Source organism: Protopterus annectens, chromosome 13.part0 (assembly GCF_019279795.1).
Source record: "Protopterus annectens isolate FY-2018-M chromosome 13.part0, PAN1.0, whole genome shotgun sequence".
Lineage (NCBI taxonomy): Eukaryota > Metazoa > Chordata > Ceratodontiformes > Protopteridae > Protopterus > Protopterus annectens.
In genome coordinates, this window is record NC_056747.1 from 1,196,680,500 (window position 1) to 1,196,701,564 (window position 21,065).

A 21,065-nucleotide genomic window follows, 5' to 3' on the forward strand; every position below is an offset into this window, starting at 1 on the left:
AATCCTTAAAGAAACAAATACATTATGTAAGAGATGAACATGTACATAGTCACTGGGAACCAAACTCTCACATGCAGGCACTCATAATAAAAAAAAAAAACAGGTTGTCTGAAACAGAGCACACTACACCCACTGATACATAGTATGCAACACACACATAGACTAAAATATGCTGAGGCACTTAAATGCAATCCTCCCAAACTTTAAAGACCTCCAGACACTTTACCTATAAGACATCTTCCTCAGCAAACCCAAAAGCATGGTACAAAAACAATACCAAACACTGTACATACAGCCACATCAAGTGGAGCCTTGTCTAAGTTCATAAAGCAAGTCAACATGCTACCCAGGACTCTAGTCATAGGGGACTGCATTGTGTGACATACTGATGCCACTGTCACCATGCTGAACGAGAAGAAAGTAATGGTCAGTTGTCAGGAACCAGGCTCTAACAAGTCAAACAAACTCTCAAGTCATTGCACCACCAGTACCAGTATGAGTCAGTTTTAGTCCATGTAGATGTAAATGGTGTAAGGTATATCTCCTTAGACTGAAGAATGACATTATGGAGCTCTTGGACTGTGTCATAGGTAGGTAGGTATGTACCTAGCATTAAGTAGCATTCTACCATCAAGGATGATTCTCAAATACGAACAGAAGATGATTGACTTTCATTGACTTAGTTTATGGTGTCATTCTAGGGGAATACAGTATTTGTCAGCATGGGAGTATATGGCCAACAGACATTTCTTTGCCAGGAATACTCCGCTCCTGACCCTGTAGGCTTTTGAATTTTGATGAAAACATTGTCCTCCCCAGTGAGCATTTTTTTAGACCATGCCAACTTGACAACCCTTCCAGCATAGCAAACTCTGTACAAAAGAGTCTAATTGGATTACTGATCAATGTTGAGGGCCTAAACAGTTTCCACGCTCTCCAATATCTCCTCATCATGGCGAATGCAGACATCTTTGCAGTTACTGAGACATGGCTTAAAGCCATGGAGTGTACCCCAGTGATGCCAGACTTCATTGCCTTCCACACATTTAGACTAGCAATTGCAGAGGCACATACCCAAGGTGGTGTCTCTAGCTACATAAATAACAAGTATACCTTGAGGTCGGTTAAACAGGATGAAGCAGTGGAGTTTCTCCTTTTACAAATTACCATTGACAAAGTCCCATACCACACCCTAGCAAGATACAGGTTTGTGTCCCAGAGACTCCCCCCTTCTGTGGAAAAGACTCCCGCTGCACATCAAGCAGAGTGCCTCATTAACCCTTTTTTAGCGCAACCTATGTAACTGGATGGGGAACAGAAAATGCACCCCAGCGGATTCCACCTGTGTCCCCACCGGACAGGGGATTTTGGTGCTGACTTGTCAGAACATGGGCCAAATTCTTGGCTAGGCTTGTAAGGGCCTCTGGGCCATTAGCCTAGTAACTTCCTGTGATCCTGTAGGTCACCCTCCATCACCCCAGAAGCCCGTATTTCATACAGAGACCTGCTGGAGACATTCACCATATAACTGTATAGCATACTTATGGGTTACTCTAATTACCTCTCAATAGACCAGGAATCCTACACAGCCCCAAACTTGCATTCACAGAGAATCCTGGAATTTAACACAAACAGCCTAGGCAATATAGGTGTGTACTAGGCTAATGATCACAGGAGCCTTTTTAAGCCTAGCTATGCATTCCTAAATCTCTGACCATTCTGGTACACTTGATAAGTGTAAGCAAGGACTTTGGTGATGAAAGATTTTCAAGCAGGGGCCAGGGAGATTAACTATTTACACACTGTCCATTAGAAACCTTTTCCTGTTACCCATCCAGCTACCCAAGTTGCACTTGAATAGGGTTAGGGAGGAACTCTGCTTCACTTGAATGGGGAGCCTGTTCCAGAAAAGGGGTAGTCTCTGGGATATTATACTTGTCTCTCCAGCAGGTCCTATTTATATCGCAGGCAAAGTTCAAGTCTGTAGAATATGTAATTCTAGTGGTTTTTGTTTTGTAGATGTGCAGGATGTCCATCAGGGTGACGTGTGACGACCTTTTATGCCAAGCTTGGATCTCTCCTCAGCAGCCTGTAAAAGTAATCAATTTTCTCTTTAGTGATGTTCATAGGTGAATTTGAGACTAAGTGCCCTGAAGAGCCATTTTTAAGCCTAGCCACTAACTTGGAAGTCAGAATTAAACTCTGTACCTTGTGTTAAACATATTGGACCTTGTACTCACAAATGTGGGAGAATGCTCCAACACCACCCCCCCAGTGTCGTGTCCTCTATGATGAGGTCAGACCACAGAGCTGTCTCCTTCAAAATAAAAAATCAATTCTGTAAACGCTGTAACAGTTAGTTGGGAACTATTCCAAATCAAACTACTACTTATTAAATAATAACCTTTCAAAATCTCAAGCCCCTCCAAACTTGAATAACACAGCAGCCTGTGCATAATTGTTCACAGAAACTCTGTACAACCATGTCTGTAGTTGTGTATGGGCTGCTATGACTAGCAGAAGTAAGTCAAACTCAAAGTAAGTCAAAAAAAAAAAAAGCCACCCTGGTGGAATCAAAAACAGGTTGTACAAAAAAAGAAAAAAAGTCATAGCTAAACTTATGAAGTGCAACACCCAAAAAGATAAAAACTCTGTCAAGCTGAATAGACAACTAAGAGAGCAGATTAAGACCAGCAATAAGGCCTTCTTTAGCTATGTCTGAAATCTTAAAAGGCAGCACACAGCATTGTGCTAAACTGGTTGCAAATGGAGCTACATTCATGGAGTCAGATCTTCTGGCTGACAAATTCAGTTCCAACTTCACACACCACTCCCCCCCCCCCCCCAGGAAATGGCAACAAACATAAACCTCACCAGCTATCAGTGGGAAGCAGATCCTAAATGTGCCCTCAAAGTCCAAAAACACAGCCTCAGTGGACCCCGATAATATGCCAGGATGCCTACTAAACAGTCTAAAATATGACCTGTCAGGGCCACTGGAGTCACTTTTCAACTGTAGCCCCCGAACAGCCTTTGTGCCGCACAAATGGAGGGCTTCAATGGTTATCCCTGTGCGCAAGGGCAGTTCTTCAACAAGTCCTGGGAACTACAGACCTATTAGTCTGATTAGTCTCATCTGCAAAACTATTGAAAGAATTACCATGGAAATTATTAATAATGATATAGGAAACCTTAGACACTGGTCCCAACATAGTTTGGTTTTAGCAGTGGCAGATCATGTCTACTAAACCAGGTGGACTTCTTTTTAGAAGGTCAAAAAGAGAGTGGATGAGGTTAAAATGGTCCATACTGCCTGCCTTGACCTGGCTAAGGAATTGTGATACAATACCCCACTCTGATATTGTTGCTAAACTCCTGGAATTGGGCATAAACCCAGTATGATGCTCTGGATAGCCATCTGGTTCGGAAATAGGGCCCAAGAAGTTAGAATCAGGGAGACCACCTCCACTAAGAGGCCTGTCACCAGTGGAGTCCCTCGGGGCTCTGTGCTGGGTTCACTCCTCTTTGGCATCTACTTCTCAGAAGTCAAGGCCAATGTCTACGGCCTCTGACTGACCAAGTTTGTAGAAGATTGCAAACTAGGAACAGTCATTGAATCCCCCCAAGACACAAACCTCTTGTTGGAAGGTTTAACACAGACAAAATGACTGGTGCCAAAGCCACAACTTAAAACTGAATGCCAAGAAATGCATAATAGTACCTTTTGGAAAGTTGGTCACCCCCAAGAAACTAGCTAATCATTAAAACACCCCTAAGGATAAACTTAGTAGTCATGGACTTGTGAACGTATGTAGGTGGTAATTTGGCTTTCAACTAACATGCGTCTAAGGTAGCAAGAAACACATTCTGTGTCTCTGTTTCCAAGTAACAGCATGGCATCCAGATCCAGGAAGGTCATCATGCCTCTTTTATTCAACCCTCATCAGTCCCCATCATGAAGTATAACACCCTCTCCGGTATGTAACTGACCAAGCACAAGCAACAGCTGGAACATCCACAGAGTTTCATCACAAAAAGAATGCATGGTGTAAATAAAATCTCCTTTTCAGATTGTCTCAAAGCCCTGTCTCCATACTCTGTTTCCTACAGACTGTTGAGGAGTGGTGTATGCCTTGCATTCATGGCGTCCTTGAACATTGGACACTGCTCTAATGGATCTTGTTCATATCTGCAAAATGATCACTATCAGAAGTACTAGATCCAGGCCATGTTGGGAGGGACCAGTATGTGTCTCGGAGAATTCCTGTTCTCTGAAACGAGCTTCCCATCCATGTGAAGCAAAGCCTTTCTCTAACCCTATTCAAGCATAACCTGAACCAATGTATGGGAAACCAGAAGTTCACCCATGGTATGTGCCATGTGTTTGGGCAGAGGCAGTAGTTGAATCATGCCCTAGTTAACATTAACCCCTACCCCTTAAAATAAACCTCTAAAGCACAATAAGTTATGGGAGACATTTGGGTTGAATGGCTAGGCTTGTAAAGACCCCACTGGTCATTGGGGTAGTATACACCTATGAACTTGTATATTTTGCTCCTTAAAGTCAGAATTAGTTTTTTCAGGTGTTTCTGTTTAATCCCACATGGATAGGCAAGCAGAAGTTCCAGTTTTAACACAATTTTGTGACATATGGACTGTCCTAAATAACCATGCTTTTCCTCATTAAAGTAGTTTCTGCTTTGACTTATGGAATTGCTACTGAGAATTAAAAAAGGGAAAAAAAAAAAAGCTACTGCTGAGTAAGTAAACTCCATTTAGTAAAACTGCACACACCTGGTTCTGTAACTTAAGAGTAAAGCACTGACTACAATCCAAAAGATCCAAGTTAGAGTAGTGGGGTGGAGTGGTAAGAGTGAGGTTTGAGCAAGTGATGCTGCCTCGCCCATCCTGGTGAGAATTATTGGTATGGCTGGTTGGCTGAATGCCATTTGCAGGCAAAGATTGGCTGCCAGCAGAGATCAGCCAGGAACCAGGGATGTGGGTTTGGCACTCTCAAATCTTTTGATTCTGTCTCGCCCTGCATACATATAACCCTGCATACATATATGAACACAAATAAGGTATGAGCTTAAGAGCCAACCCCCCCCCCCCCCCCCGTGATCAGCTACTGATCTCATCCCCCTGGGGTGGAGTTGGGACTAATCATAAAAGCACCAGCCATCTGAGGATTAGAAGTAGCAACAGCAAATCCTGAGTCAGGGACAGGATCAGTGGCAGTAGCAGTACTCTCCCTGCTGGTCCAGATGGAATAGACTATAGAAGATTGATAGTCCTTGTATTTCCATGGCATCAGCCAGCCTTCATGCTTGCCTAGATGTCAGCTGCCTTTTATCAGCTCTCTCCTGTGTCATTGGCGACAGTTTCACTGAGGAATGAATGAGCTAGGAAGAACTGAAGGGTAGGGCTGAGAGTGGCAGATAGGGAGGCAAAAAGTGTAGAAAAAAATAAATTGTTAAGCTAGAACCTTTATTATAAATGTTTTTGTTGGTGTATGTCCAAACAGTATGTTAGAAATTGCCTGAGAGCTGATGGCAGTTGATTTATTTCAGATTTAACAAATAGTAACATTACATTTAATCTAAAGTCGTATTACCATTTGTGACTCTTAAGTCTTTTGGAATGTTTAATCACCATTGCAGTAGTCTAAGCCATAAGGATATTTGGGTCTGTATCAGAACATCGAATTATTAAAATCGCAAACGCCCTAAAGAGTGAAAATGCTTTTTTTTTTGAGATTGCAGTACAGTGAAGATTGGAATATTTGCCCTTTCTTTGCTGTAGTGCAATCTTGGAGTTGGAATATATATTTAGCGGTGGTGTGGGCCCCCACAATAACGAGTTTGAGGTCCGGCATTTTCGTTCTTTAGAGCGTTCACAATTTTAATCATGCGATGTTCTGATATAGACCCGGATCTTGCTTCCCTGCACTGGCCAACTTCTTAGAGCTCTGGGCAACTTTGCATTCTCTCTGCCAGGAAGTCATGCAGAGCTCCATATAAATGCAGTTGAGTGCAAAAAAGCTTTTCTCTGCTGTAGTGAGTGTTTCTTTGGTAAGCCACGTGAGTCTATAAGTTGGCTAGTGAGCCTTCAAGAGCTAAGCAGATAAGTCCCCATTTGAGGAAAGCTGCCTTATTTTCTTTGAGGAAAACTTGTTTCTTTTCTATTAGAAGATTTTTTTGTTGCAAAACAATGCAATTTGGATGGTCTTTGTATATTTGAAGGGCATTCTTATATGGGTGCTTATGTAAACTTTTTGTGAGGAAAAGTTTTTATTTTGAGTAAAAAGTTTTTATTTTGAGTAAAAATCTTATTCAAGTGTTAAACTTTTGCTTGTTTGGAGAAACAGTATTGTGCTTGTGAAGAACGGTCAGTGGTTTAACTTTGGAACAACTTTTTCTGTTCCATTCGGTGTACTGACTTGCTTTGGCTTTGCTACCTGATTTTTTTCCCACTTCTTCCTCGATTTACCAATGGAGCCTTCTGTCTCTGTGGTTGCATCTTCACTTGCAAGTAAAAAAAGAAACTTGTAAGCAGTCTTTTGGGGTGAGACCAGGTCTGAATTTGCCTCTGTCACTGGTAGGTGATTCTGCTTTGGCTGCTGCTTGTTCCTCAGACCACCCAGCCCCCCCCCCCCCGGGTCCTCTTGGTTTAACCTTCCAAGCACCAAAGACTGGAGGATAATCACGGTCTCTGTTGCTGTAAGGGTGCCCTCAGTAGACATGGTAGAGCCACTTTCCTTTGTGTCAGGGGAAAGGCAGGCTAAGGGTATTCACCTGGCCAGGATAGGAATGTGGAATCTGGATCCCGTATGCCTTGGGAAACTGAAGTTTTTCCTCACTAAGCAAATGCTCACTAAAAAAGTAAAAATGTCTGCATTCTGTTTCTAATTCCATGGGTAGGAAAGATTTACCAGGGTTGGGTAAGGAATTTATTTCAACCTTTTCCAGCCTTCTAAATCTTCAAGTAAGAAAAAGAAGAAGATAATGAAATGAGCTCAGTGACAACCTCTGGCAGTTGGTGACGGTCACCATACGACAGTCTATTCAGATCAAGTTCAAATTGTCCTTGTACAAATCAATAAACGATATCAATGATATGTATCATTGAGGTTTGAAGAAGCCACTTTGGTGAAAGCGCTTACCTGTTTTTGCTACCAAATAAACGGTTTTATTATGTACAAGATCTACATCAATCGTTTATTGATTTGAACTACAAGGACAATTTGAACTTGGTCTGAATAGACTGTCATATGGTGACCGTTACCAACTGCCAGAGGTTGTCACTGAGCTCATTTCATTATTTCCGTTTGATACTGTTTGTTTTATTGACGCTCAGTGTAATTTACTTTCCGGTGGTGTTGGTTATTACTTTCATAAGAAAAAGAAGAGTTCCCTCTCATTCTGGCAAGATTTGTCAGTCAGAAGAGTAGACATTGCAGGAGGGCTGTACCTCGGGGAAATTCTTAGTCTGATCAGCTTTCAAGGAAAGTATGGTAACATATTTCCCTGCTGAAGAGATTTATTTTGCTGACATTTTGGAAAGGACCAGAATAAGTTTACTGTAGCACAGAAGATGTATTATGACTTGTTGCAGTTAACCAAGGTTAGCCTACATTATTCACTGCCTCCAGCTTACCTGGACAGTCAGCCTTCTGCTCCCAAGACAGAAGTCTAACAGGTAATATAAGATATCCAGACACACAAGTACTCATTTTCTAATACTGAAGTAGATCCAGCAGAGATCTCTTTCTTTAAATCGGCTGATGCTAAACCAGTTACTGCTGCTAATGACCCCATTCCCACTGACAAAGATGGGAAAGCAGTGGATACATTTAGGAAGAAAATGTATTCTTCCAATACTTTTAACTTTCAGGATTTTAAACTGTTAAGCACAAATGTTAACTTTTTTTGAGAGTTCATGTAGAAACAAAAGAAATAATTAAATACTTCTGTGACTGCTACTTCCCTTTCTTAGCATATTACCTATGATGCTGTTTCTAGATCATTTGGGAGGAAATTTTGCTTCGCTTTGTAGCCAAAAAAAAATTTGTAATGTTAAATATGAGATTTTACATTTTCTTTTGGATAAAGAGGCTCTCTTTGGCCCTTCTGCAGCTGAGGTGCTTAAGTGTGGTGAAAGACGAAAATTTAAGGAGTAACTCAGATTTTTCAACTCTACTTTTTCAGACCATATAATAGTTTTCTGTTCAGCTCCCTTTTCTAATAAGCAGTTTAAACAGAAGGAGCCAGTAGTCGGGGTTTAAAAAAAAAACGGAATGGAGGTAAAAAAAAGTAAAAGGAAAGGCTTCTAAAAGTCAAGGACAGTCCAAGTCATCAAGACTATCCACCTGTTCAGTCCCCCCCTCCCAGCAAACCAAACCTTTCTGTCTCTGAGACTTCATCATCCTTCTTGCAATCCAGTTGTTTGACAGTTGTGGTCTGAAGGTAATCCTCTGGGGTATATTTGGCAATGGGAATCCCTACCTCTCCAGGTAATTCCTTCTTGCCCAGGAAACCAGATTTCTCTGTTTCCTCACATTCTACATAAAAAGCTGTCTCGGAGTCCTAGAACTAGTGCCTCTCAGTCTCTTGGGCGAAGGACATTATTCAAGCATTTTTCTAGTTCAATATTATGTAGTAACTAGGTATGCATCATTCTACTACCCGCTTCTCTGTTAGTGCCAGACTTGGAGGATGCATTTGATACAGTCTGTAGTGACCCAGATTCTCAATCTTCAGTCTCCAAAAAAGCTGGCAGGTTTAAAAAGTTTCTCAAACTAACAAGCATTTTCCCATCTTAGGTCTGAACATTTTCCCATCTTTGGTATGACCCTGCTGCCATGTCCACGTCTTCGTCATTTGGGAAAGTGCTCTTGTTCTGCAACACTCCTCCCTTGTGTGTAAGGAGGGAAGATTATTGGACAGATATGGTAAGAGAAATTTTTTCTTCCTCCACTTTGCATATAGAATTCTTAACTATCAGACCCATGTGTGGAACCTGGGCTTTTTGTGTAGACAGTTTGAGAGAATTGGCGACTACACTTCTCCCTGAAGGTAATGCCTATCTGAATTCTATTTCTAACATTTCTCAAGTATCTAAACATGGCTTTAGGAATGTGTATGATTGTACAGAGATGATGCCTAGGGGCACTGCTTCTGCTACAGTTTTGAGGAGGTATTCCTGGTTTTTTAATCAAAAGTTTTCTGAGGACGTAAAGTCTGAAATTTAGTTTTAGATAAGGATGATTGATTTGGCCCATCTGCTACTTGGGTCTTCAAATATGACGAAAGAAGGAAGTGAATTCAGGGTGTTTCCAAGATTTTTCAGGGCCTGTCTTAGAAATCTTCTGGATCTTCTGTCTAAGAAACAAAGCAAACAGTGTCTGCCACTCTTCCTCCTCAAGCCAGAGGAAGAAAATACAATGGCAGGAGGTGAACAATAAGAAACAAGTATCCTTTCTTAAAAATACAGTTTACAACTTCATAAAAACTATATCAACATTCTTTTCCCTGCATGCTCCCATCTCACAAAATCTGTCTGACTCTGTGCATTCCCCTTTGGCAACAGATTGTTGCAGACTCTCTGACATTAACATTGATGCAGGAGGGCTGTGTTTGGCACTAGATACAAACACCTCCTTTCAGAGGAGTTCCTCTCCACCATCCAAACCAAGCAGAATTTTTTTCATCGGGTTCTTCATCATTTGCTCACACTAGTAGTCCTAGAAGGGGTACCAGTAAATCAAGTGGCAAATGCTTCTATTCAGAATGTTTCTGGTACCAAAGAAAATATCCTTGGAGATCAGTTCAAGATCTTTCCTTTCTAAGTATGGGAAGTTACAAAATTCAGGATGTTGACCATTCATAATCTGTTACTTCTCTTTCCCCAGAGAAGTTTTATGGTAACATTTAGAGTTAAACGATGCTTATCACATTTCCATAGCCACAGGCTGCAGGAAATGTCCCAGATTCTGTGTATCTGGGTCACATTATCAGTAATTTGCATTACCCTTTGGAATTATCTGTAGCACCAAGGGTGTTTACAAAATGTTTAGCTGAAGTCATAGCTTGTTGCAGACTAAATGACACTTGCATATTTCCTTATTTAGATGACTTGCTTATCTCTTTGCAGAGTCTTCTTGCCAGATGTCAAGAGTCCTCAACTTGACCAGTCTGAGCTTCCAGATAAGTGCTACAATCCCCTGAGACAGAGTTTAGGAGGATTTTGTGTTTCTCAGTTGCCTACTAGATACTCCTATTCAAACTGTCTGACATGAAAGAAGGTAAGTTTTTTTCCCAGGAATGTTTTTCTGAGCTTCTCCATTTTTCTGTGGAATTTTTTTTCTCAGCTTCTCCAATCAGTTTCCCACTTCCACAAGATAATTCTTAGAATCACAGCTTCTGCGATTCTCATTATTCCTCTAGCCGTGTTACACATAAGAAAGATGCAGTGTTTTCTAAAAAATACATGAAACCAACATTTGTATTCTCAGGAATTTAAAATTCGAGTTTGGGACTTTCTAAAAAGTAAACTGCATTGGTGGAAATGCATTCAGCTGAAACCAGGTTTCCATTCTTTCCTCAGACCCCAAAATCTCTTACCACAGATGCTTCACATTTTGCATGAGGAGCAGTTTCCATGGGGGCAAGGGTGCAAGGCCTGTAGAATCCAATCAGAGCAAAGCACATCCATGTAAAAAGAGATGTTGGCTTTGATCCATGCCTTGAAGTCTCTTAATCATTTGTGGTCACCAAGATCTCTGCAAGGGATTACAGATAATACCACATTCACGTGATACAAAAACAAGCCAGGAGGTGCAAGGTCAGACCCCATATGAAGTCTGGCTATGATGGCTCTACAGAATTCTTTAACCTTCCAGGCATCTTACATTCCATCACAGCAAAATGTAGTGGCAGACAAGTTGAGCAGGACCAGGACAGACCCTCACAAATGGAAATTGAATGAGAGGAGGGTCTTCCAGAAACTGATGGGTTGTGGGGAGCACCTCTGATTGATTTGTTCACTTCCTTTCAAAACAGGCAGTGAAGCAAATTCTGCACCACAGCTCCTTGAAAATAAGCATAGAAATCAGATGCGTTTTCATTCCTGTATATGGGAGTATCACTTCATGCATTTCTACCCCTTCCACTGATATTCAATGTAATTGTGAAGATTCAGAAAAACTCTCCAAAAATGATTGTGGTGACTCCCTTCTGGCCCAGGCAGCATTGGTTCTCCCATCTTTTGGAGTTGGCCAAGGGAAATTATCACAAGTTTTCTCGTAGACTAGACCTACTCACACAAGACGGGGGGGGGGTGATTCACCTCAGTCTCATTCAACTTCTGCTTACTAACTGGACAGTTCAGTGCTGATACCTTTTAGGCACTTATTTCATGAGGACATGCAGGAGGTACTAAAGGAGGCAAGAAAATCTGTTACTAGAAAATCCTACATTGGCAAGTGGAAACAATTTTCTAATTGGTGCTAGCCAATAACCAGGGGTCTCACGGATTTTGTACCACTGGTGCTCAAATATTTTTGTGAGTTATTTATTTGACATGTTTACTGGGAAAGTCCATTAATTATCCTTTGGCGTCTCTTATTCCTCTGTAAAGGTTCATCTTGCGGACATTTCAGCATGTCTGCCCATAGATTCTCCTCTTTTATTTCTGTTTGTGGTAAAACAAATGTTCTTCGTCTCCCATTGCTGCAGTCCTGACATATGGGTACTCCGCTGTCCACAATCGGCCCGAATACCAAAGGGCTAGAACCGGCGTCGGTCATCGGCGCCCGAGACTGACGTCAGTACGTGCCAGTACAAATGCGCATGACCGACGCCATAACCTCAGTCTTTCTTGCCGCGTGGTCCTAAGCAGAAGCAGCATTTGCAAGTGCCGTTCGGCATTCTGGAATTGTCGGTTTTCGAGTTTCAGACCGGAGACCAAGCTGGGCTAAGTACCCCATTGGGGACACTTTTGTCTTTTTCTTGCCTCTTCTTCCAAAGGTATTGTTGAAAGTCAGGAGGGACAAACCTTGCATGATCCTTATAATAACACTGGATTGGCCTCGTCAGCATTGGTACCCTCTGTTGAGGAGCTTAATTCATGGAACACCTTGGCCATTACCACAGATTCCTCACTTATTGTCTCAGGAAAACAATCGTTTTCTCAATGTCAGGGTGCAATCCCTACACCTGACAGCCTGGCGCATTCTGTTTTAGAGAAGGAGGACCTTCAGCTCCCTCAACAAGTTTTGGATGTTATTTTGGAAGCCAGGCGTCCTAGTACTCGAAAAGTTTATGCTGGTAAATGGAAGAGATTTTTTCTTTGGAGTTCAGCTAAAGGCTTTGATGTCAAATTGCCTAATTTGAGTTGTACATTGCAATATTTGACTGTTTTATTGGACAAGGGTTTGTCCTTCTCTTCTGTAAAAGTGCATGCTGCAGCTATTTCTGCTCACTATGATTGTGACCCTCCTTTATTTTCACATCCATTGGTTAAACAGTTTCTTAGAGGGGCAAAGAATATAAGACCCCCATGGAGGGCTCCTACTCCTACCTGGGATCTTAATTTTGTTTTGGAAAAGCTGACTCTGCCTCCTTTTGAACCTGCAGCTACAGCTGAATTGCAGTTGTTGTCTTGGAAGACTGCTTTTTTATTGGCTGTTACTTCTGCTAGAAGGGTATCTGAATTACAGGCCCTCATGGCAGTGGAACCTTTTCTGATTTTTCACAATGACAGAGTTTCCTTACGTACTAATCCTACTTTTCTGCCTAAAGTGATTTCTAATGTGGCATTGAACCAATCTATACATTTGCCTACTTTTTATGCTAACCCCAAAATGAAGGGGAAAAAGTTTTGCATTCTTTGGATGTACATAGGCAGTTAAGGTATTATTTGAGCAGAACCAAAGAGTTCAGAAGATCTCAACAATTATTTGTTTCGCTTGCTTTGACTTCACGAGGAAGGCTGTCTCAAACAGACTATTTCCAAGTGGATTGGCCATTGTATTGCTTTTGTTACTCTCATCATGGCAAGGATGTTCCAGTTGGGATCAGGCCTCATTCTACTAGGGCTACGGCCACCTCTACTGCTTTTTTGAGAGGGGTAGCTACTAAAGACATTCTAGAGGCAGCTACTTGGAGTTCTGTACATACCTTTACAAAGCATTATCATTTACCTCTTTATTCTAGGTCTAGGGCTGGGTTTGCCACTGCAATCTTACAGGGCATGTTAGCAGCCCCTAATGCTATTTAGTTGGCCAGCCTCCCTTTTTTCCGTTGCTCTGGGATTCTACCCATATGTCAGGACTGCAGCAATGGGAGACGAAGAACATAGTACAGTTTTGTACCTACCATAAATGTAGATGTTCGAGGATCTCCATTGCTGCAGTCCAATTTTCCCTCCCTCCTTCCCCCCTTTTCTTTTTAGGTTGGGGTTTGGGTGGTGTTTTTTGCATTCTGACGTCTGAGGCAAGAAAGACTGAGGTTATGGCGTCGGTCATGCACATTTGTACTGGCACGTACTGACGTCAGTCTCGGGCGCCGATGACCGGCGCCGGTTCTAGCCCTTTGGTATTCGGGCCGATTGTGGACAGCGGAGTACCCATATGTCAGGACTGCAGCAATGGAGATCCTCGAACATCTACATTTATGGTAGGTACAAAACTGTACTTTTCTGAAAGGAGTTTTGCATCTTTGACTGTGTCATAAATATGGTGCTCTTTCTTGGGATCTCAACTTTGAGCTGGAAAAGTTGACCACATAACCATGTCAAGCTTCTCAACAAGCTGATTTAAGGTTCTTTACGTAGCAATGATGAGTACAGTTTTCCACGACTTCTGCAAGAAGAGTATCTGAGTTGCAAGCTCTCACTGTGGGTGATCCCTAGCTCATATTTCACAGAGCTATGGTCACGTTAAGAATGAATCCCTCCTTGTACATCATTTTTTTTTCAGTTTACTTTGAATAAAGCCTTCAGTCTTCCAGTTTTCCAGCCAGAACCCGAAAACCAGAGAGAAAAAGATTCTGCATACCCTGGATGGGCATTGGAAGCTGAGTCACTATCTTGACAGAACTAAGTCCTTTAGAAAAGCTTTTTATTCCTTTTCATGGGACAGAAAAGGGGCATTCTGTGTCTCAACAGACAGTTTCCAGGTGGCTGTCCTCAGCAATTGCTGTTATACCCACCATGGCAGAGCCATTCCAGGCAGTATCAAAGCACACACTACTAGAGCCTTGTCTTTATTCATGGCATACCAGAAAAGGGTGTACTCTAAGCATTCTAGTGCTAGCTACATGGTCCTCTTTCCATACTTTTACAAAGCATTACAAACTGGATTCCTTTTCTGTGTCAGGATTGTGCTTTGCTAAGGCCATTCTCCAGGGGCTCCTGGATCTGTCTTTCCTCCCTCCGGGTTAGATAGGCTTTGGTAATTGACCCATATAATCTAAAGGTTAGTGCACTTGCCCTTAACAGTAGATGTTTGAATTCACCACTGCTGCAGTAGCCTTATCCACCCTTCATCCCCCTAGTGCAGTGTCTCAAGTATTCTGAAATTGTTGGTAGCTGTAATAGATTTGATTTTAACTGATATTTATTTTTTAAATAATAAGATATATAAACAATTTACTGGTATAGCTGTGGTTGCCACTGCTGGCCCCAGTTTTGTGAATTTAGTAATGTCATGTTGTCAAACAGTTGTGTGTAAGAGAGAGGAATGTGTGAAAGTATTATTTTATGGATGACACTGTTATGATATGGGATGGTTATGTAGAGTTGCTGAATTTATTGCTATTTTAGAGTTAAGTACTTATTTATATTTTTATGTTTGTGAGTTTAGAATACAGTGTTAAATAGCTGGATCTATTACTTTATAAGAAAGGTGGTTATTTGGCCACAAAGATTCGGAAAAAAGAAGATAACATTAATACATTATTACATTATAGGAGTATGCATCCTATGCATGTAAAATATATATATATAGTAAATGGACATGTGTAGAGTTAATAGATATATGACAGAAGGTAATTGTTTTTTTTTTTTTTTTTTAAGAAATGGATTTAATGAAAAAAATGTTTTATGAGTCTATCCATTAGAACTTATTACAAAAATAAAGATAATAGAGAAAAAGAATGAATGAAAAGAAAAAGTGAATAATTGCAAGTATAGTTGGTTATTTTTTTCACACGATGGTAGAGTTGTAACACAAAATAAAACAATATATGTTGCTGCAATATACAGTGGATTCTTGTGCAATAAATAAAATTATTCTAGATAATTGGAAGATTTTTAAGGGATTCCCTGATGTTTTAAAGAAATACAGAAAAATATCCTAGTTTTGCTAATAAAAGAAGTAGTAATATGAAATATTTGTTTAGTAAAGACTGGAACATATACATGAAAAGATTGTGTTTGTTATATGTATATATGTTGCAGATGGGGTTTCTGTTTACTGTAGTCTTACTAGTAAAAGTGATGCTATCCCTGGATATTTTACATGTAAATCAATGGATGTGGTATAGTATGTCCAGTGCTGTGGATGTGAAAGCTTTCTTATGTTTGTAAAACTATAAGAATGGAATTTCTGATCACTTAAATACAGTACTAATAGGAGATGAAAGGAATGCTTTATTTAAGCATAAATGGCAATGTAAAAAGTTATTTTTTGGGGGACGAGATATTAATTTTGGGGTTTGTAGTGGCGATATAAAAACAGTATTGGAGGTTAAAGTGGCAGATTTTATTAAATTCATATAATGAGACCAGGTTGAATGCTGTAATTATAAATGTGTATTAAAAATCACGATTTTAAAGCATTGGTATGATAGTTTATTTTTGAACATGTAGCTTATTTGTTTATTGAATGAGTTTTGATTGAGAGTTTTTTAGTTTGATGAAGTCTTATATAGAGTGTTGAGATGAAAGCACTAACGCTTGTAACAATAAAAGTGGTTAGTTCAAAGTCGTGCCTTTTTTTTTTCCCCTCCTAGAGTTGTACAGTACATTTATCTAAAGACTGGACATCTCGTATACTGTTAAACTCTGCTAAGTAATGCAAGTGTTTTAATAATAATGATTCTGCCAAGTAATACCGTTTTTTAATAACACTGCACATCTGATTGTTTGTGCTATAGCTACTTGAGAAAGAGGGTGTTTGTGCTATAGCTACTTGAGAAAGAGGGCTTTGTTTTGGCATGAATAAAATGATGCTTTTGTTTTTTTAACAAGATTGCAACAAGACAACCACTTTGTTGGTGCTAATTCGATATTATATTGTGTACCAGAAACCTGTAGGCCCTGAAGACATGGGAGCAACAGCTGTGTGTGAACTGGATACAGAGAAGGACAGAGATGCTCAAGCTATCTTTGAACGAAGCCAGAAAATTCAAGAGGTAAGAATCCCTGAGTGCAGTATATGGTGTTTATGAATTTGAATATTTTTTTATAATTTTCAGAGCATGGTTATTTTGTGTTTCTGTGCTTGAATGTACAGATTGCTGACTAGTATCTAATATGGTCAAATAATTGTGTATCATACAACATTAATGTGTCTGTGTGTGTGTGCATGTATGTGTATATATATATATATATATATATATATATATATATATATATATATATATATATATATATATACATGTGTGTGTGTGTGTATATATATATATATATATATATATATATATATATATATATATATATATATATATATATATACATGCATACATATACACATTTCCATCTAACTTGCCTTTTGTTGAACTTTTAATTCTACAAATAATTGATACCAACACCCCCCCCAAAAAAAAAAAAAAACACAAGTTGCAGGAAGAATTTGTCTGTATAGAGGTACAGGAAAAGTGTGTTTAGCACCCTAATGTGTGTAGGGCTAGGTTTAATACACATGAGTAAAGGTAGACTTTGCCCCCATGCACCACCTTACTCATGTGCTAACTCTTCCCCCTGAATATAAGGATACAGGCACTCTTTCCCAAACTCTATCACTAAACAGGAAAAAAAGGACACTGGGATGCACACACAACTGCATGCACGCGTACATACTTGCATTCCTATATCCTTCCATAGCCCTAACCTGCAAGTACTTGCACACACACAAATTTTGTAACAGTGAGCACTTCTGTCTTTGTTCAGTCAAAAAAAACCCCATCAGACTGCTAAAGATGAAAGCACGTACTGTGCCTGTTTGACATGTTTGTGCTGTTTTATATATCTACATATAATGTGTTCAATAATGTAAACCAATTCTGAGATCGCACAGTCCCCAAGGTAGGGGCATATTTCCCAGCCCCGGGGATTGTCGGTCTCACACATTTGTCGACCAAACAGCTATCGACATTGGGAGTTTCTGTTTATAAAAATCTGTTCCATCTATGTATGAGTATACTGTAAGCTGAAAAAATTTAAAATACAAATGATCACTCTGAAAAGATATAAATTAAAATTATTGTCCCCCCCCCCCACCACTTGTATATAGCAACTCTGTGATCACACAGTTGCAGGGAAATGGCATATTCCTTCCCTGATGTACTTGGATTTCCCAGAAAGTAATGCTGGCAGTCTGCAATCATATGACTGTTCAGTTGCTTCTGCCAGCATTACAGACATTTGTTATTCCAAACATTCAAGTAGTTTATGTTCCCATGTATGTATATAATAAAACACACACACACACACACACACACACACACACACACACACACACACACACACACACACACACACACTGGTGCATCAAGGCCTATTAGGATGGGTAAAAAGTGTACAGTATGTGAATATGTAAATCATATGCTTGCTTAAAGAAAATGTTGTTTCACTGGATTTAGTAGTATATCTGTAAGTGTAACATCATGAGACTTGGCAACAGGAACATAAATTCTAATTACAAAATAAATGGTCAGATTATAAAAAAGCACTGCCATCATTTAAGGTGTAGGGATAATCAGTCAAAAAGCATGTTCTGTAACCTTCTAATTCTAAAAGGGCACGTCTTGTCACACCATTGAGATCACTGTACCATTTACACCTCCCTGATCCAACCCTTATTAAATAAAGCACTATTGTCTGTTTCTTTCAAACAAGCTACCTGAAAGAAATTGGACAGCTACTATTATTTTTGCTAGAGAAGTCCTAGAATTAGAGTAGTTGATAAACTTCAAAACTGTAATTATTTTAAGTTTCTTATAGGTTACTTACAGGTGACCTCTACCTGGTCTGTAAGGTAATTTCTGTCTTGTCTGTAAAGTAATGTCTGATCCTGTTGTATTTAAAAGGTTATTCCATCCTGAAACTCACAACATTAGAAGCTAATACCAGATCAAGGAACCGAGTACTAAGAATAAATATTGGTAATAGTAAAAAGTGACAGGTACATTACACAAGGCCTTCTTTTGGAGTTATTGAATAAGTTTACCCTTGGCATCAGAAGTCCGTCATTAATATTCTTTAAAAATAAGTCTGTATACACCAGCATGCCTGTTGATGTCATGTATGCATATGTGTTTGTGTATGTTATACATGTATGAGCAGAGAATGTCAGCAGTTATGGCATTCAAGCATCTTTAAAAGCATTGTATTTGTTGGTATGCATTTCTGTTGCTGTAGTAAAGCAGTAGTTTAACAGATATCTGGGAGAGTGTTTCAGTATATAAAAGTGGTAGGATTTCTGGTTGGATGCTAAAGCAAAGGCAGCTGTTGTAGTTGGACTACTTTCTCAGTTTCATATAGTGATGTCTGCAGATCTCAGACAAGTAGGCAGCCACATATCAACTTCATTGCTTTCATAAGAGACTCTCATATTGCTATGGAAAGAAAACTGATGGGGATTTGATTAATAAGCAGAAAGTAAAGGTGCTGAGAGTCTAAACCTGTGTTTAGAATAGCAGCCTGCCTGTTGAAGCTGTGCCTGCTAGATTACTGCTTGGCTATTGTATTCCTTTTTTCAGCAGGTAGTATCAGTGAGGTTGTTGTAAGCCATGCCCAAGTTCTTTGTGAAGTGTGAATCTGGTGGTTTACACTAGAAGTCTTCTCGGAGAGCAAGATCCGTAGCCCTCAGTCGGCCCGAATACCAGAGACTTAGTAAATACCAGTATCCCTGGAAGGGGGTGAGTAGTATACAAGTATCCCTGGAAGGGGGTGAGTAGTATACAGAGAGAGAGAGCGAGAGAGAAGGGTTCTGGAAGGAGGGGAAACCAGGACTGCAACAGGGAATATTCTCTAACATCTACATTTATGGTAAGTGTACACAACTGTACTATGTTCTTTGTATTTCATTGTTGCAGTCATCACACTTGGGTTTATTCCCAAAGCTGAAGAAAGGGTGGAGGCAGTCAAGAAGAGTTTGGGCTGGCTAGTATGCCCTTCAGGACTGCAGTTGCAAAACCCGCCCTGGATTTGGAAAAATATGGGCAGGTGGTAGTGCTTAATGAAAGTGTGTACAGAACTCCAGGTAGCAGCCTCCAGAATGTCCCTGGTAGGGACTCCCCTGAGGAATGCTGTAGCGGTAGAAGTTGCCCTAATGGAATGTGTTCTGACCCCCTGAGGGGTTGGTTTCCTATGGTGTTTGTAGCAGAAATGGATACAGTGTGCTATCCATTTAAAAATTGTCTGTTTTGAAATGGCCTTGCCCTCTGCCCCTGGTGCAAAACTGAGTAATAACTGGTCAGATTTCCTGAAGGGCTTAATCCTATGCAGGTAGAATCTGAGCTGCCTGTGCACATCCAAAGAGTGCAGGATTCTTTCCCCTTTATTTTGCAAATTAGAGAAGAAGATTGGCAAATGGATAGTTTGGTTGAGAGCCACACTGGACACCACTTTAGGCATAAAGGAAGGATTAGTCCTGAGGGAAGCCCTGTCCGCATGAAAAATAATGAAGGGTTCCACAGCCGTCAGTGCTTGTACCTCAGACACTCTTGTAGCTGAACTGATGTCCAGAAGCAATGCTGTTTTCCAAGAGAGGAATTTTTAACTCTGCTGATGCTGCAGGCTCAAACAGGGGTGTAGCGTGAGCTTTTCCAGTGCAAAGTTAAGGTCCCAAGCAGGAGTGGGTGCTCTCCGTGGTGGCCTTAACTTGTTTGCCCCTCTCCGGAACTGTTTGATGAGAAGAGTGAGAAAAGAGGGGTGGCTCAGTGTTGTAATGAGCCGAGGTGGCAGAGGCATGGATCTTAATGGAGGAGAAGGATAGGCCTCTGTGGAGTAGATCTATGTAATCCAGGATTAGAGGTAGGGAGGGCAGAGTTGTGTCCTGTCCTTTAGATTGAATCCAGGAGCAAATCTTTTTCCATTTATCAGCATAGGATTTCCTTGTACTGGGTCTTCTGGCTTCAAGAATAATGTCCAGCACCTGCTTGCTTAGGCTGGTTACTAGGGGAGAATTCAAGGAATAAGCCAGGCTGCAAGATTCAGGATTTGCAGGTGCGGATGCAAGATCTGTTTCCCCCTGCTGAGTGAGGAGGGTCGGGCTCTGGGATAGGTGCCAGGATGGCACCGGTGACAGGCTGCGCAGTAGTGGGTACCAGTGCTGGCGTGGCTAGTCCGGGGCAATCAGGATTGCCCTTGGTCTGTCCTGTCTTAAGCAGTATTCTTGAGAGGGAGGGCAGAGTGGGAAATGCATAGATTGAAAGGTTTGCCCACTGGAAAGATATGGTATCTACTTTCCAGGCCCTGCTGTGAGGTGTCCTGGTGCAGAATTTGCTGAGCTGGTGATTGCAGGGGGAGGCAAAGAAATCCACCTCTGAGGTCCCCCATTTCTGAATCAGAAAGCTGAAGGTGCTGGGCTGTAATTGCCACTTGTGTGGGTCTAGGAGATTTTTGCTCGTCATCTGCCAGTGAGTTTTGTTTGCCTGGCAGGAATTGAGCTTGCAGATGGACCTACATGTCCAAGGCCGTGTTCCACAGGGCCATGGCTAGCCTGCAGATGGACCTACATGTCCAAGGCCGTGTTCCACAGGGCCATGGCTAGCCTGCAGAGTGGGTTCCCCCTGCTTGTTGATGTGTCACACAAGTGTGGTGTCTGTTTTTATTAGCAG

At 40.8% G+C, this 21,065-nt stretch overlaps 1 protein-coding gene across 1 annotated transcript in view; it reads left to right on the plus strand.

Moving 5' to 3' along the window:
• The window catches only part of RNF113A (ring finger protein 113A), a 379,605-nt gene that overhangs the window by 80,666 nt on the left and 277,874 nt on the right, over positions 1 to 21,065 (plus strand). Inside the window, exon 4 of the mRNA XM_044055201.1 lies at positions 16,308 to 16,415. Coding sequence (XP_043911136.1) covers positions 16,308 to 16,415 — 108 coding nt within the window. The remainder of the gene's footprint in view (positions 1 to 16,307; positions 16,416 to 21,065) is intronic.